Source organism: Periplaneta americana, chromosome 8 (genome assembly GCF_040183065.1).
Source record: "Periplaneta americana isolate PAMFEO1 chromosome 8, P.americana_PAMFEO1_priV1, whole genome shotgun sequence".
Classification (NCBI taxonomy): Eukaryota; Metazoa; Arthropoda; class Insecta; order Blattodea; family Blattidae; genus Periplaneta; species Periplaneta americana.
The window spans coordinates 121,305,001-121,323,169 of record NC_091124.1 but is presented as its reverse complement, the minus strand read 5'-3'; the positions used below and the strand labels follow the sequence as shown (position 1 = coordinate 121,323,169).

The window sequence follows — 18,169 nt, the reverse complement described above, 5'->3', positions numbered from 1 at the left end:
GTATATACCTAGGTAACTTTGCTTTGTACTGTAATATTGTTTTGATTAGTTTACTATTACTTTTATAAGGCTAAAGGTACCATCAATATCAATTCCAACTTATCATGTCATACTCAATCTAATTTTTTTGGGATATCACTTTCTTTATGAATGATGTGTTTCATCCATTTAGTACAGTATAGTTCTACTACTTTGGAATTTATGTGAATATTCCTTCTTAACTCTTTATTATGTTATTAACATTTAAAACACAACTGCAATATTAAGAAATTGGTATTAGCACTTTTGTTTTACAGACAATATAGATAATATCAAACAGAAAGAAGCTATATTGCTTCCATAAAATTTCACGTTCCGTTTGAAGTTTGTGCACCACTGTTTTCTTAACCTAACAGGCTGCTTATTCATATGCACAACCCTTCCTCTTTCCATTCTTAGCGCTTGATACCCGCGCACGACGTCAAGGTCAGAAAACTGCGCTTGCATTGACATCACTGACATATGCCTTTGTATATTGAATATAATAGTAATAATAATAATAATAATAATAATAATAATAATAATAATAATAATAATAATAATTTATTTAATCTGGCAGAGTCAAGGCCATACGGTCTTCTCTAACACTCAAACAGGAGTAAAGACTGCGTTACAAAAACACTACAAATTTACAAAGTACACTACAATTTTACACACAAAACTGAATAAGATAATAATAATAAAATGTAAACAACAAGTAAGAAGAAATCAGACATAATATATAACATACAGAAAGAAAGAAAAAAGCATAATAAAATGTGAACAGCAGGTAAAAATAAATGAGGCATACAAAGTATAAAAAATAAGACAATTATTCATAATAATAATAATAATAATAATAATAATAATGATAAAAATAAGAATAGGAATAATGATAATAATAATAATGATGATAATAATAATAATAATAATAATAATAATAATAATACAAATAGTAGTAATAAAATAGTGCAGTACAAAGCATACAATGAATACAATATTTTTAAGTACACACAGTAAGGAAAATTATGATTATATATAGCTCAACTTATCACATTAGAGATATACCATTATCGGAAAATATGAAAACAAAAATATAAAATAAGTTGAATATCACTAGAACATAAAAAAAAATGTGAATACGTGGAAACATGCAATACAACACTTGTCATAATAGTAAGTTAGTTTGGCAACTCGTCATAAGATAATTTTCTCACTTGGATTTGAAAGATTTCAATGTTCGGCAGCCCTTGACTTCAGGTGGCAGAGAGTTCCAGTGACGAGAGGTAGCAACAGTGAAAGATGAGGAATACAGAGACGATGTGTGAAGTGGAATTTCTAGCGTATTATCGCGTTGTGATCGAGTATTAATCGATGATAACTTCTTGAAAGAAGGTGAGATATGATCATAGTATCGAACATTACAAATGAAGCGGATGCACGCGTTATGAACACGCTGTAGTTTCTGAGCGGAATCAATCCTGAGATCACTGAACAAAACGTCGCAATAATCGAAGTGAGGTAGAATGAGTGTCTGTACCAGCGTCTGTTTTAATTTAGGTGGATAATGATACAATCTTTTTAGTGAATGGAGAATAGAGAATGCCTTTTTACATGTATATTTAATCTGCATATCCCAATTGAGATTAGATTCGAAATGCACTCCGAGATTTTTTACGGTAGAGCTAAACGGGATGATTGTTTTATTCAGTTTCACAGGTGGAATATTCAGGTCGTTGACTTCCGTGAATTGTTAGCTCAGAGTTTTTGAGCTATAAATCCTCCTTTCCACGCCATCATAAAGCACTGAACATTGAAGAATCACGTGGAAAACAATACACAATGCGCTTAATACTCTAGTGTTATGAGAGCACGAGTGGGAAACAGGTTACGTTACGACATTCTCTCCAACACTACTAGGATCGCTTAGCACATTCAGCGTTCTCCATGTTGCTCATCTAGCAGATGCCCCTTGAGCTTCAAGGAAACCTTTATGGTACTTTCAACCTTTCCCAAGTTATTCGCCTTGGCACATTCATTGGTTTCTATGGAAAATATAAAATTAAGTAATTAAGATACTTTCAACGATTCCCACTTCCAGTTTTCAGTTGTTGATTAACATCATGATTTGTACACATTTCGAGTATGAAAACTAACTAGGAAACATTTGTTACAGATCACAAAAGACCTGATACTAAATTAAATGTGGGACAAGACCGAGCCCTGCACAGCAAAGATATCGGTAATTAATTGTTTGTTTACAGAGGCTGATCAAAGTGTGTTGCATGATATCACAATAACTCTAATTAAGATTGTGATTGGAAAAAAATGAGTTCTTCAAATCAAGGTATATAAGCATGTAATAAATTATTCAAATTTGAAAATACTACGTCACGTAAGTGAAATATTTAAATACGAAAAAATGACTAGGGAGTCTTGGTTTCAAAATTAACGTTAAAGAACAACATATTAGGTCTTGCATTAGAACAACTTTACCTTAGAATTAAAATTAAACCTTTATTGGAAGATTGTTTGAAGTTTTCTTTTCCCATAAAGTATCATATATTCTGTAAGACTACTTCTTGTTGGCATATTTATCTGTGGGTGGCATCACACGCTTCAAGTTGTTAAGGTTATTGCGTCTTGCATTTAACATAACAGTTTCGTAAGCCAAACAAAAATGGTCCTAACTCCTAAACCGTAAGAAGTGGATGAAAACGGACTGCATTTTTTAACATGGTATACAAGGTGGATGGTAACCTCTGCACCAAAATGAAACTGGTTACAGATCATGAGGAGAGATCTGAAAAATCTAAATAAGTTTTTTTCTCTAATATTCGCCGTTTTAGAGAAAATCGTGATGTTTATATGAAGCATTTGGCAACATCACGACTAAGTAAGCGCGGCCTGCTCTCTTTACCTTCCCCTCTCCCTCTGCTGTACTCAGTCGGAAATACGCGATGTGAGCTTGATTGGAAGATTTATTTCAACGATTTTCGCTATTATTCAATTTAAATTCATGGCTAAATGGTTTAATTTGCAAAAAGAGATTCAAGACATTAACTGACTATTTTACCTATCTGCTTGCGTAGCCATTTATCTTGGGCCATTACCGCAATAGAGCGCTGCAAACATTGGGAAAATACTATTTTTTTTCCTGCTTAATGGTGCTTCATCGAAGGAAAAGTGTAATAAAAGGTTTGTTATATTTAAAGTGTAGAATCACTTCTTAAATTTTGGTTCAGACCTTACCATTCACCCTGTATATTAACGTATTTCATTGCAATATATGCAGATCCATCTTTTACGGGTTAGCCATTGAATGTCTGTAAAATTAGGAGAAGTATAAAATGTTTTTTTTTTGGGGGGGGGGGTTATTGTTTGAACAACGTACAATTTTTTCATGGGAATAAAATAAACCTCATTTATGGTTAGGTCAGACCTTATCATGTCATTTACATATAATGTGGTGTTTATATAAATACGTCATAAACATTAAGATATTAGCATACAAAGTCTGAATTGCGTCGGTGTTACGTTTCATCCAAGTGGCCCTGGAATAATACCCCTATTCAATGATAAAAAAGAACTTACAAATCGTTGTTATATATTATTGTTTACCTACTGTTGTCACGCCAGGACAAGACACCAAAAGTACTTAGATGGGGCGGAGGGGAAACAGTCGCGCATGCGCACCGTGCTGTTCACTGCAGTATTTCTGTTTCACAAACATTTGCTACACGTGTCTGAAAGTCTTTGCGGCTTTGTGAAGTAATAGTGGGGTTTTTTATTGTAGTGTTTTATTAGTTTCAACAGGACGATTGTTTTCAATATATCGTAAGTCTTTGTATTACTTTAGTTATCGTTTGCTTTTAATGTTAATAGTGTTGATAATAATATAGTTAATGCAATTTGTGTTATTTTATACTATTAGTTTAGATATATAGCAGTTTTTTGTTTACTGTAAATATGTCGACAAAGAGGAAACAAGAATTGACAATCTATAACGAAGAAGTATAAAATAATTCTGTGATGAAAAAAAAGAACAGTGCCTTTGCATTCCTCTTACGAAACCTACAGCAAAGGCAGAAAAGTACTCTAATCTATCCACAAGAACAATACAGCGTATAAGTAATGAAATGAAATACTGCACAGAAGAAAGTTCGTTGTCGACACCTGAGAGAGAAAAAAAAAACGGAAACGTCCAGACTACCGAAACGCAAATGTAGATGACTTGGACCGGAGATTGTCAAAAAAGATATAATTGAGAATTTTTATTTGAAAAAGAAAGAGTGCCACCGGCATAGCTCAGGACGTTGCGCGTTTGCCTGCTGATCTGCAGTTGCGCTCGGGCATGAGTTCGATTCCTGCTTGAGCTGACTACCTGGTTGGGTTTTTTCCGAGGTCTTTCCAAGCGGAAGGCGAATGTCAAGTAATCTATGGCGAATCCTTGGTTTCATTTCGCCAAATACCATCTCGCCATCATCAATTCAATCGACACCGAAGAAGCTAGTAGTTATTACAGTGTCGTTAAATAACCAAGTAAAAATTAGTACCAAGCTGCAACAAATTTTTACCCCTGCTACAAGAGAAAATTGATTTGAAATGAAAGACAACATTAAGACGAATACTGAAGGAAAAGGATTTCAGGTAGAAGAAGTGTGCATCAAGAAAAAATAATAATTGAAGAGGCAAACACTGTAAATTAGAATATGTGAAGATATCTACAGCAAATAAGAAAGCTTAGGGAAGTGGAAAAACCGATTTTGTATCTGGACAAGATGCGGATAGATAGGCCTACCAATTTAACTTTTCCCAAGTGCTGGAGGATAAAAATATTACGGAAGTTTTGATTACCATAAATGTGTCCAGAAGACTCATTGTTGTCCATCAGGGTGGGGGCGGTGGGGCTAATGGTTTGTTGAGAGATTCGAGTTAATATACATGGCTGGAACAAAAATAGACGATTATCATGGACAGATGATACTCCAACAATTTTGAAAAATGTGATGACAGTCATAGCGACAACACCGAAGATGCGGAATCTTTTATGTCTGACTCCGTTCCCTTGTAGCCAAGTAAGTGGACTGAAGTTTTCAGGTCAGAGTGTACCATAATGTTACCCCGTCCCGCCTATCTACTCCCAGCGCCAACTCGTAGCGCGAAGACAGTAGAGCCAGGACGAGAAGCTATGGCACCAGCGCGAGGGACGCAATTTAGTTCGTTTGCTTGGACTCGCCCTCACACTCAACTGGAGGAGTGTTGGGTTAGTTGGTTACTAGCATTCCGAGTGTTCAGATCGTTCTGCTACTACCGCTATTGCTAATACTGAAAACATTGTCCTTCAGAGCGCCCTCATTATGGCATTGTCTAAGGTGTGAAATCATAGAGTAGTTCATAGTCAAGGACATGAAATAGCATACAATGTATGGAAATTCATGTCAGAAGAGGTTGTAAATGGAATACCAATTCCATTGAAAAGCGTGTGTGCAAGAGTACTGGCTGCCACTGGTATTTCAAAGCGAACCTTGGCAAGAATTAAGAAAGAATGTGAAAGTACTGAGGCAGGAACAGCAGATTCTTTCTCCAGTCCGGAAAAATCACAGCCGAAGAAGAAGATTGTTGCAGCTGTAGAAGTTTTGATGAGGAAGTCATAAGAAGACTCATCTATAATTTCTACGCTACGCATAAACAGAGGCCGCCTCTGCAATCCCTTCTTCCAAAAATGGATATCAGTGTATGATTATGTGAAGAAAGTAGAGAACAATTACATTGAAAGTGAGCACGTGATGGACAGTATTAGGGACATCTGATTCCAGCACAGATCAGTCGTCTAATTCGGACGGAGAATAAGAATATAAAGATGGAATAGCAGGCGTAATTCCATTAGGTACCTTCCGACTCTTGAGTAGGAAAATGTTGATACTAAGGTAAGACGAACGTTTTTAGAAAGAGATGAAACGGATATGCCTGCCGCTCTGAGCTTAAGAACCGTAACCCAAACAACCCCCACTCCTCTACCCTGCTGGCCGGCAATTTAAAACTTCACGCAGGTTGGTGCCATAATATCTCGTCTCAGCTCTACCAGCTATCGATCCTGAGAGATGTGGATGTAAAGAGTAGTTGTCTTGTATATTCCAGGAAATTCCTGTCTGTAGTGTGATTGGGGATGATTTTGTATCTCATTGCGAAAATATGCGTCCTATACAGTCAGTAATCAGTGCCCATGAACCTGCTGCGAGATGGACACTTTATTGATTGGAAGCTCCAGTTCGACATTGGGCACGATATTACACTGAAACATATGTATATGCCTAGTCAGGATTGTTTTGGGTTTGTGAAATTCTAACATTTTCAAATGTGTGTCTTGGTTTTCATACACGTTGTTTCTCTTTATGGAGAATTCACTGACACTTCTTATGGTTGTGGACGATTTTCAGAAAAATCCCAGTGTTGATCGTTTTCGGGTATAATTACTCAAGCAACTTGCTATTATTTTTTATGTCATGTTGGTAATCAATATAAAAATGGTCTCAAATCTGTACTTGCGACCGAGTTAGTAGAGCAACCGTCTATGAACTGAAAGGTACTGGCCTCAATATTTTGCGGCGCCTGAATTTTTGTTGTTGCCAAGCATTCAGAACGGCCTGGGCCCACTCAAACCTCCAGTCTCATTAATTATCAGATCTCTCCCGTGTGTGAAGAAGGCGTTAGGAGCGTGGTGCCGAGTCGTCGAATCATGAATGAATGGAGCTCTGCCTCCATGCTTCCAAGTCACTTCATTGCGCCTCTGGATTTTATCACATTTATTCTGCATAGGTTTTCATTCTTTTCGTTCCATTGATTGTATTCCATATAATATATCTCACATCAGGATTGCAGTTTTCAGATGTGGAAAAAATCTAAGGTTATTCAAAAATATTCAATATCGGTACATAGTAAGCGGATCAATTGAATTTGCAAGCAGAAACAAATTATTCAGTTTAGTAGAATGTATGAGTATGCAGAAATATGGTTAATTCCGTTCTGAACCTTTTCTATTGGCACTCCATAGCCTTAAGTAATTAGGCAGTGACTTGAAGGCCATAATACTGCACATGAATAGAGAACTCCTATTTTACGAGTGTAACAGCTGAGGCTAACAGAGACTTGTGTCTTACACTATATTAAGATTATGAATGTTTTGATTAGTACTGAAGGTATTTCGGTTTTAACATGAAACATCATCACGAAAAGTATGTACCCTAAAGATATGACCACGATTTCTAAATTTTGGAAAACCTTTTTACATGATGTCCTTTTATGTACACTTGTTATTATCATTTAGGGACGATGAGAGGACGCAATTTTTTGCTGCCAATATGATGATAATTTTAAAAGTATGATTTGTTCATAAGTATTACGTGGAAAACGGTTGTATAACATAAAACGGCATTACACTACCTGTCACCCATGAAACATTAAAAGGTTAAGTGTTATTATTAGTCTATTATTATTATTATTGTTATTATTATTATTATTATTATTATTATTATTATTATTATTATTATTATTATTATTATTATTGAGCAATTCCACGAAAATGTCATACTGAGGTGAATTTCTTGAAATTGATGTAGGAGTATTTTTGTTGAAGAAATATGTTTCTTTATACTTTAAATCGCCTTATTCCGTAAGATAATGTTTAAAATACTCTTTCTTTTAGTGTATAACTTGCTGCAGATCTTGTCATATTCCAAACGCTTAAAAAAACACATATAGATACTTATGTTTCGTGTCACAATTTGGACACGTATATTTGTTTTATTTCGAGCCGTCTTTTTGTATACTATATTTTGGTCTTTCCTTGAAGTAAATATGTAATTAGTTGAAGTATTCTAAGATCCTAAATAACTTAAAATCATTATAATTATTTGTACTGTAAGTTACGGTCAGTCCGTCACAAGAAACATACAAAAACTCTTCCACACAGCACAATAATTGACAGATTAAAATTTCCTTTGGTATTCTGCGTTATTACTACATGACCAATAAAAAAGTATTACATTTTCTTCTAAAGTGATTTCGTTTTCCTCTACGGCATTGTGAGTGACTGACATGTCGCGCTCTCAGCTGTTATGTTGTTCATTCTCACAGTGTGCTTAGTTACTTGGGAGGCCTTGGTGGAGTTATACGTGAACTGGTGATAAGTGTGCAGTAATTATACCTGAAAAAAGCAAAATGAGATTCAGGCAGCTCATTGGAGCAATAAGCAGGTCTCAATATTTACTGCTGTTGCCTGGTTTAAACAGGAAGGTGACAGGGAAGTTCAGAAGAAATCCTCTGCGTTAGTGTCAGATTATGTAGCACATGACAAATAGACTATGCATTGAATGTTTGTCTACGAAAAGTGTTTTCGGAAATTTTGGCAATTCTTCCGAACATTGAGGTGGTAAAAATATTTTCAGATAAAGCAGCGAGTCATTTTAAACAGAAGTAAACATTGAGCAATGTGACATTGCTTGCTCGCATATTTGGATTTAACATAGAATGGAACTTCTTTCAGTCACATCATGGCAAAGGGGCCGTGGATGTGATTGGAGGCCAAGTAAAAAGGATGGCATGGATGCGTGCGAAATCGGGGAAGAAGATACAAAGCTCTACAGAATTTTGTAATATTGTGAGCAATAAAAACATCCAAATTATTTATATATATTATTTTAATGTATCGAAGTACATATGATATTTCCATGCAGATATTCTGCGTCATCATACAATGTAAGAGTAATGGAACGGAGAAAAATTCTCTCCGGCGCCGGGATTTGAACTTCGTGATTTAAGACGGTGCTTATTCCGTCGGATCCTGGCCAACTAGTCACTCATAACGAGTGCACCTCAGCACATGTGTGGGCTTCGGTCCTACGTTCATAGACATATATGGCGTACTGCAGAGGGCGGCCACTAGAGGGAACCCAAGAGTTGGAGCTTAATCTGAGACGATTCTGTCCGACGCCGGGGTGGTATCCAGTGTGGCTTAGTGGATAAAGCATCAGTACGTAAAGCTGAAAACCCGGGTTCAAATCCCGACGCCGGAGAGAATTTTTCTCTGTTCCATTACTCTTACATCCAAATTATTGTTAAGGAGGTAGCACAGATAGAGATAGACGAAGGAAAAATGTATCTCGAAAAACGATTTGAACATCTTACACCTATTCCGGCATCTCATGGAGTTCATTACGTGAAAGTGTTAGATCCCTATGTTGTAGACTATGTACAACTGTCTTGTGAACAATCAGTGCGAAAGGTCCACAGGTTCCGTGTGTGAAAAGAAACTAAAGTTTGTTCAGATAACAAGTGACATATTGACAGTGTTCCTGCAGTACATACTTGTTAGAATAAATAAGTGAGTCAACGAGTGCCGTGGAGTGCTTCTACGTGTTTAATTCCAATGGTTCAAATTCAATCTAAAAGTAGAACTCAACATTCTAATCTATTATTATGAACATAATACATAACAGCCATAGGCATGGGAAATATAAACTGTGATCTGCGTCACCTTATCGTAATCGATAAGGAGGTGAGGTCAGTGTCAGATGATTAGGAACGCGTTTGAATAACGTAACATACTGTCTTACGCTGGGGAGTTAATGCCATACAGAGTGATAAGCGCTGTCAAGATTGCTGTGACACTCTTATAGTCCTAAAATTAAACACCAATGCATATGGCTTGTATATACAGTATTTAATCACAGAGAAAGAACTATATATGTTATTAAGTAGGCCTATGTAATACTTGTATGTGCATTAATTTGTGTCATTTAAGATGCATGGTTAAGCAAACTAATTTTTGTATTCTGGAAAACATATTATTCATTTAAATTAATCGTTATGTTAATTTACTACTTATCAAGTTTCATATTATTTTGTACTATTTACGGTTCTGTAAGTGCAACTTCATTTTATAATTCAGAGATGTCAGTAAGTTACAGAATGAGGTCAGTCTGTTACACATCACTTTTTCGGCCATAACTCCATTACTAATCGTGGTTTGGAGGTCGTTTTCAACTTAAACTGAAGATTACAATTTCCTTTCCGAACTATATTTTGCAAAATTGTATCAGAAATGACAATTCAGAGAACTCTGTGGAGAACCATGTTCACCCGAAGAGAGAGTTGACATTTATGTCAGTCTGTTACACACACTTTGGACGTACATAAATAGTATACTTTTCCTATTAATGACGTTTATTTTTATATGTATCTTAGGTGTACACTTCCCTCTATAAAATCCTGCGGTGGCACAGTCTAATTTCAACCCATTATACAATTTAGGCAGACATTTTGCTGTCAAAGTGTACTGTAAATGTCAGTAAGTTACACGTGGAATTGCTCTATTATTATCATCATCATCATCATCATCATCATCATCATCTCTGTACATCGATCCTTTTTCAGCAGATGTACGAATAATGCAGTTATATCTTCAAGTTAAACTCGTACATTTACAACGTGATGTTAAATGAAAGCTAGATGTAAGGACTTGACAAATGTTAAACTTTTCAAATCGTTGCCAAAAAATAAATATCCGAAGCTTCATTCTTTCGCTTGCTCCGTTGAGCCATGTTCGCTACAACTTACGTTTGTGAAAAATTATTTTCAACAATTAAAATAGTAAAAACCAAATTTAGATCACGACTGACAGACAAATACCTTCGTGATCAACTACGACTAGCAGTAAGTGACGTAATTCCTGATTTTGAAACTCTGTCGCAGAGACATTCTGAAGACAGTTAATTTTAGGTTGTTATAATGTGTCCTATGTTTTCTTGTTCATTTCTTTCTTCGTTACACGTACTAAACCTTTAGAACCTTATACGGTATAAAATTATATTAAAGTGCTTGACGTAAGGAAAATGAAAATCCGTTAATAAGTCGGACAGTTGCTTCTCTTCCCCTTCGGGTGTCCGTCTCTCTCAATAGCATCTATGCACGTTGCAGGTTACACAGTGGCTCGGCGCACGATCACATTTTCGCCACGGCTAACCTAAGAGATGGAGAAACCAGGTCAACCTACTTTGAGACCGGAACAGGACTTTTGGACTAAACCCTGATGATAATAATTATAATTAATTCAATCCATTCATTGATGGAAACCATCCCTTTGCTCTCACATAGAAATGACACGTGTTGCGTAAATTTCATATTAGGTAATTTCGAATTAGTAAAAGTCACTATCCATGTTAAATAAAAAACAAATTTTAAAACATATTAGCTAGTATAAATGAAAAGCGATGAAATAAATGCAAATTGTATGCAAGACGTAAGCTCCCCGAAAAAGTGTATGCAAGTGTTACTTTACTTTGGTGCACAAGGGGTGCAATTAATCAATTTTATTACATTATACCGTATTCTAATTGCAGAATTTCCTGGCGTTCCTACTTCCTTCTTACATGATCTACTTTTCGAAGATGGTCCAAGTCAACAGGAAATGGGCGAGTATTGTTTTAGATACTTTATCTATTAGCAAAGAATGAAATACACATAATATAAGTTGAAATAATAAATTGCTTCAAATTAAAAATATAGGAATGTGATACATGAAGGCTCTGATTTATTACTTGGGCCCGGATTCTTATGTTATTACATATTGCATTCCTTTACTTGCACACTACTGAAAACGACAAATGTCGGCGATTTGTGGTTCTGATATGGTTATGGTTGAGTTTATTTTACATATTTTTACATAGTATGTAAGGAATATAATATTATTGTACATATCTAGGTATTAGTGAGTTTATTTTTATTTTTTATTAAATTCGTTTTATTTTTCAGAGTAAGGTATTAAATTTTCTGTCATATATAGCCTGCTCGGAGATAAATCTTAACGTTCCTATCCCATATCAACGCCTGGAGGGCCGCCTTCTGTTCTCACTATAGTACACGATGCTGGTAAAGAGGGAAGGCCCGGAACTGAAGTCCTTCTGTTCACTACTATATAAAATACTTCAATTTCTAAAGCTGGGTGAAGAAAATAGTTCTTTTAAAAATAAAAATAAACATAAATCTGGGGATTCCAACCTTTGTCTGTAAAACACAGTAGTTCGGAGTGCCTCAACTCTATAGGCTACATTTGCACTAATACTTTCTCAGAATAGAAAATGAAGAATTTTACAAAAAGTTACAAGAAATTTATAATAAAATCCTGGACGTCCATAGAAACGTCTATTGGATCCTGTATAGCTGGAACCGTAATAGGCCAACATTGGCCTAATTTCGTGCCTGGAATATGATGATGATGACTTTCTCAGAATCTGGAATGGTCAGGTGCGCCGGTCATTTAACTTTGTTACAAATTGAAAGCAGAGTATTAACGAGGAGTTTGTGTCGGGTGTCAGGTAAGTCAAAAGACCATAATGTGTGCGATACAAAAATGTTTTTTTAGGAAATCTTAAGGCACAAGAAGAAGCATAGATTGTGACAGAGACATTGTATTTGCAAGCTATACAATGGGGTGGAAATGGCAAGTCACTTTCCAGGCTGCATTCTCCCACTTCAACTAACTAGTTAAATTGTGATGACATTTTTGTGAATTTAATGCATTAATAAACAGTGACTTCAAATTACATATTTTATTAATACTACATATTTAATTATATATTTTCCCCGATATTTACTACATTTTTATGTACATATTTCGCACTTTGATATTACATAAAAATCCGGGGTTTATTTATTACTGTGGAAATAATTCAATAATTCATTTGATAAACTTTATTCGTTCATTAACTGTTCACAAACAAAACAGAAAACCACTATATTTTCTTTTTCTTCATCTTTTTCTTCTTCCTATATATATATATATATATATATATATATATATATATATATATATATTTGCACTTTCTTGTTATTTTCTTTTCTTCTCCATCTCCTTCTGTTTCTCTTCAACATTTTGCTTTTCTTCTCCTTCTCTGCCTGCTTGTTTTTCTGCTTCTTTTAACCTCTTCGTCTCCTTCTCTTCCTTCTACATCACCATCTCCTTCTTTTTCTTATTCTTCTTCTCCACCGCCTTCTCTTTCTTCTCCTTTTGCACTATGTTTCCTTCTTAACTTTTTTCATTCTCTTAGTTCTATCTCTGTTCAATCTTTATGTTATTTGTGACATTTTTATTCTTTTGTCACCACCGTCTCGTTTCTCTCTTTGTTATTGTTTTCATCTATTTCCTTCTTATGTCTATTTTCGTCTCTTTTTCTTCTTGTTCTTATCTCCTCCTCCTTTTAGTCCTTCTTGACGTCTTACTTCATTCTTTCCTTTCTAATTTCGTTGTTCTCATATTTTACCGTTCATTTCCCTTTACTTATCTGCTTCTTCTTCTTCTTCTTCTTCTTCTTCTCCTCCTCCTTTCATTCTTTTTCTTCACATCTGTTCTGATTTTAAATATCCATCAGTCTCTTCTATTCTATTCGTGAACATAACCTGATGTTATTCTAGGACTCTTGTAATCACCCGTTATTTGCAGTTGTTTCTGTATTTTGATAAAGTTCTGTTTTTAATTCTTCATGGCTCTATATGAGGTACTTTGTTGCACTCCGCAGACGACATGCCCAAGCTGGTGGACTTGGACCAAATCGACTGGCTCGGAGCATTCACTTGCGACTCCAAGATCCTCTTGCCGTTCGGCATCAATAAAACTGTGGAGGTGCTGAGCCGCAGGACCTCTGAGCAACACCAGGTGTGATATGCAGTAACTAAAGCTCGAACACGGGTACCCTACACACCGGACTGAAATTAGTTGCAACAGTATATTATCTAGATGTCATGAGGAAGGGGCAAGAAGTACAGTCGGTTCTAATCGAGGTGCATTACCTGATATTGCTGATTAGCGTGCTTGGTCTCTTTCGATCACGAAACGTAGTTAAAATAGCGTACTTTACTAACCAGGACAATTAGCTGTTTTACTTAAGCAAGTAACGTAACACATCTATTTTAAGCTTTTTTAAATATATTTCACCTATGTACATTAAGCGTTCGATCGGAATCCTACTTGCACAGAGAACTTGCCGAAAATATGAAGTGCAAAGAGTTATGCGCTCACTACATTATTTCGTACAGGAATTCGGAAAAGAATATTTTTCTATAAAGCAGGAAAAGATCATATTTTGTCAAGTGTGCATGTGGATATAATAGAAGAGAAAATATTATGTTCCATTCAGAAACATTGTTAGCAACAAGACAGGACAAAATTAAGTCCAGTAAAGTTAATAATTAAGATCTGCCTTCAACTTCCGGATGGCACTCAAATAGTCAAACTGAATTTTTTCGCGATTTGTGTTTAATGATAGTACAGCTGTCAAAAATATGGCCGCACTCTTGAACAGCGAATATTTTCTGAATCCACTTCGGGTAACGGTGATGGTACACAAGGCATGCGCTTGTAGAAGCAGTTTCGGAACTATAGAATTATTCCATATTTGCGTCTCGTAGGGCAGCGGTAAAGTAGGTAATGATTTGAAGGTTATGAGTTCGGTTCTTGTTCAAGTTTTTATTTTATTTTTATCGTTCTTTAGCGATATAAATAATAATCAAGTTATTATTTGTATTTTGTTACCGTTTCTGGCAATGTAAATAATATTCAAGTTATCATATTTTATATTCTGTTATCGTTCTTTAACGATATAAATAATATTCAACTTATTTATATTCTGTTATTGTTCTTTAGCGATGTAAATAATATTCAAGTTATCATTTATTTCGGAAAACGTATTATGCGTCTTTCATATGTTAAACTTTACATTACCTCGTTAACATGTTTCAGCCTGCTATCGGCCATCTTCAGAACTGGTAACATATAATGTAAAATTTAACACGTGAAAGACACATAATACGTTTTCCGAAGTGATACAGTGTTAAAAGTTGTGTAATCAAGATGTATATTATCATTTATATTCAGTTTTCGTTCTTTAGCGTTATAAATAATATTCAAGTTATCATTTATATTGTTATCATTCTTTAGAGATATAAATAATCTGTATTTTGTGTAATTATTGTAATATAAATAACCATTTTTCTTGGTAAAATAGGTTATTTAATTTAAACAATTTATATATAATATAATATCTTATATTACTTAATTAAACCGATATTTATCATTTATATTCTGTTATCGTTCTTTAGCGATGTAAATAATATTCATGTCATTTATATTCTATTGTCGTTTTTCAGCGATATAAATAATCTGTATTTTATATAAGTAATTATTATAATACAAATAACCTTTTTTCTTATTAAAATACGCTTTTTATTTAAATAATTAGATCATATATTATATAATACCTTATATTAATTAAACAAACCGATATTTTATCATTTAAATTCTGTTATCGTTCTTTAGCGATATAAATCATACTCAAGTTATCATTGATATTATGTTATCGTTCTTTAGCGATATAAATATTATTCAAGTTATCACTTATATTCTGTTTTCGTTCTTTAGCGATATAAATAATATTCAAGTTATTTATATTCTGTTATCGTTCTCTAGCGATATAAATAATCTGTATTTTATATAAGTAATTGTTATAATATAAATAACCCTTTGTCTTATTAAAATAGGTTATTTTATTTAAATAATCAATTTATATATTATATAACATTTTATATTAATTAACCAAACCGATATTTGTCATTTATATTCTGTTATCGCTCATTAGTGATATAAATAATATTCAAGTTATCATTTACATTCTGTTATAGTTCTTTAGCGATATAAATAATATAAATTTATTATTAGGTTTGTAACAATACAGTTGCATAATACTGGTATTAGTTTTTTTTCTTATATTATTACATTATACTACCCTGAAACACAATAAAATGAAAAGGAGTGGCGAGTATTAAACCTGAGACGTTAACATCTAAATTCCGTTTCTGACGTTCTTCCAACTGAGCTACGGGGGCACAAGTATAGAAACATTTGAGGAGAAATTGACCTAATCCCCCCTCCAAGATTTTTCGATGATTTGTAGAGGCTCGTCCAGGATGCCCGGAATGTCGTGGCTGAGAATAGTCGCTATTTGAAAAGACTAGTCGATTCCATGCCCACTCGACTGCAAGAAGTGATCGAGATGGGAGGGAGATGGACTAAATATTGAATCGTGGATTTTTGTTTTGTTTTTTGAACGTTAATTGTTTGAATGTTCTAAGGCAGATGCCAGTAAGTTTGTTTTGTTTATGCCACGAAAGATATTTACGTTGAGAATAAAATCTTTCTATCTTTCCATTTCCAGCCATAATGTCATAATAAATAATGATGAATTCTTGGCATAACATATTTATGAACCTAATTAACAACTGTAGATATCAGACAACGTGGTCAAACAACATGTAACATCACCTGTCTCCGAATTGTAGCGAATATACCCGAAAGGAACTTTGCTTCTAAACTTTTTCTTTTGACAGCTGTACATTCATTCATTTAGTGTTCTGCCCATGGGCAGGTCTTTCACTGCAATCCCAGCTTTCTCCAATCTTACCTATTTTCTACCTTCCTCTTTCTCTCCTCATATGATCCATACCTATATCTTAATAACATCTATCATCTGATATCTTCTTCTGCCCCGAACTCTTTTCCCGTTCACTATTCCTTCCAGTACATCCTTCAGTAGGTAGTTTCTTCTTAGCCAGTGACCCAAATAATTCCTTTTCTCCTTCCTGATCAGTTTCAGCATCATTCTTTTTTCACCCACTCTTTCCAACACAGCTTCATTTTTTATTCTGTCTGTCCACTTCACACGTTCCATTCTTCTCCATATCCACATTTCCGCTTCTCTTCACTTCGTCGTAATATCCATGTTTCTGTCCATACAATGTCACACTCCATACAAAGCGCTTCACTAGCCTCTTCCGTAGTTGTTTTTCGAAAGGTCCGCAGAAGATGCTCCTTCTTTTATTAAAGGCTCTCTTTTTGCCATTGCTACTGCCTCATTTAGAATTCGCAAGTTTATCTTCATCCCATAATGCTCACAGTTGTCATTTAGCTCCAGTAGAATATCATCTCCTCTTCTGCTAACAACGCCATATCATTTGCAAATCTTATACATTGTATTCTTCTTCCTACTATAACTCCTTCCATGTTCTGAAAACAGTTCTTTACCATATCCTCCAAGTAGATGTTGAACAGGGCAGGTGATAAAGAACATCCTTAACGTACTCCTCTCCCAATTTCACTTCCTTGTGACATTTCTTCTCCCATCCTGACTTTGACTCCTTGTTTCATATAAAGATTACTGAATAGTCTTCTCCCTTTCCAATCCATACCAATTTTCTTTAGGATCCCCATCAGTTCAGTCCAATCCTCTCTGTCAGAAGCCTTTTCTAAGTCCACAAATATTACATGGACTTCTTTATTCTTCTCTAGGTATCTTTCGCCGATTGTCCGTAGCAATCCTATTGCATCTCCCATACCTTTTCCCTTCCTGAAGCCAAACTGCTCTTCTTCCAACTTAGAATATAAATCGATGGCCCAGAAACAGACTGTTCCAAGTCCATTTTACTATTTTTTTTTTTCAGGAGAACTATTTTAAGCTCCTTATATTCAAAGCTTCATGAAACACTTTGGAATAGCTTCATAGCAACCTTATGGAGAGAAATACTTACAACTTTTTTGATTCATATATGCAGACAAGAACTGGAACACAATGAAACACAGATTTCTTTCTTATAAAAAGTTAGACTTAGAACAGTTTGATTCTCAGCCATCGAAATGTCAATTCAGTATTCGCAAGAGAATCTTCGTCGAGAGCGATATTAGATTGGTAGTCCTGAACACATTACATTTCTCGGCATTATTTTTCTTCGATATTGGAATCAACACTGTCTCCGTAAACTCTTCAAGGCATTCATTCGCCTTTCCCCTATATTTCGTTGCATAATTATAGAATTTCCTTCTTTCTTCAGCCAAGCATTTCGCTAATTCAATTGGGATTCCAACAACTCTTGATGCTTACTCATTCTTCATTTCCGTAAGCGCTAGTTCAACTTCTTCTCTTAAAATAGAAAATCTTTTTCGTCTTTTGATATTGCTTCTTCTTCTTCTATAGCGAAGTCATCTGGACGATTCCTTGTCTCATATAACTCTTCTACATATTTCGTCCATCTGTTTAGTATTCCTTGT

General features: G+C 34.9%; 1 protein-coding gene across 3 annotated transcripts in view; it reads left to right on the top strand.

The window, feature by feature from the left end:
- The window catches only part of LOC138705005 (inter-alpha-trypsin inhibitor heavy chain H4-like), a 110,773-nt gene that overhangs the window by 82,484 nt on the left and 10,120 nt on the right, over nt 1–18,169 (top strand). For 2 of the 3 annotated variants that reach the window (XM_069833537.1, XM_069833539.1), the window contains 2 exons: nt 11,418–11,489; nt 13,593–13,729. In XM_069833537.1, coding sequence (XP_069689638.1) covers nt 11,418–11,489; nt 13,593–13,729 — 209 coding nt within the window. Of the gene's footprint in view, nt 1–2,194; nt 2,261–11,417; nt 11,490–13,592; nt 13,730–18,169 lie in introns of all 3 variants that reach the window. The other variant, XM_069833536.1, reaches the window with a different exon arrangement.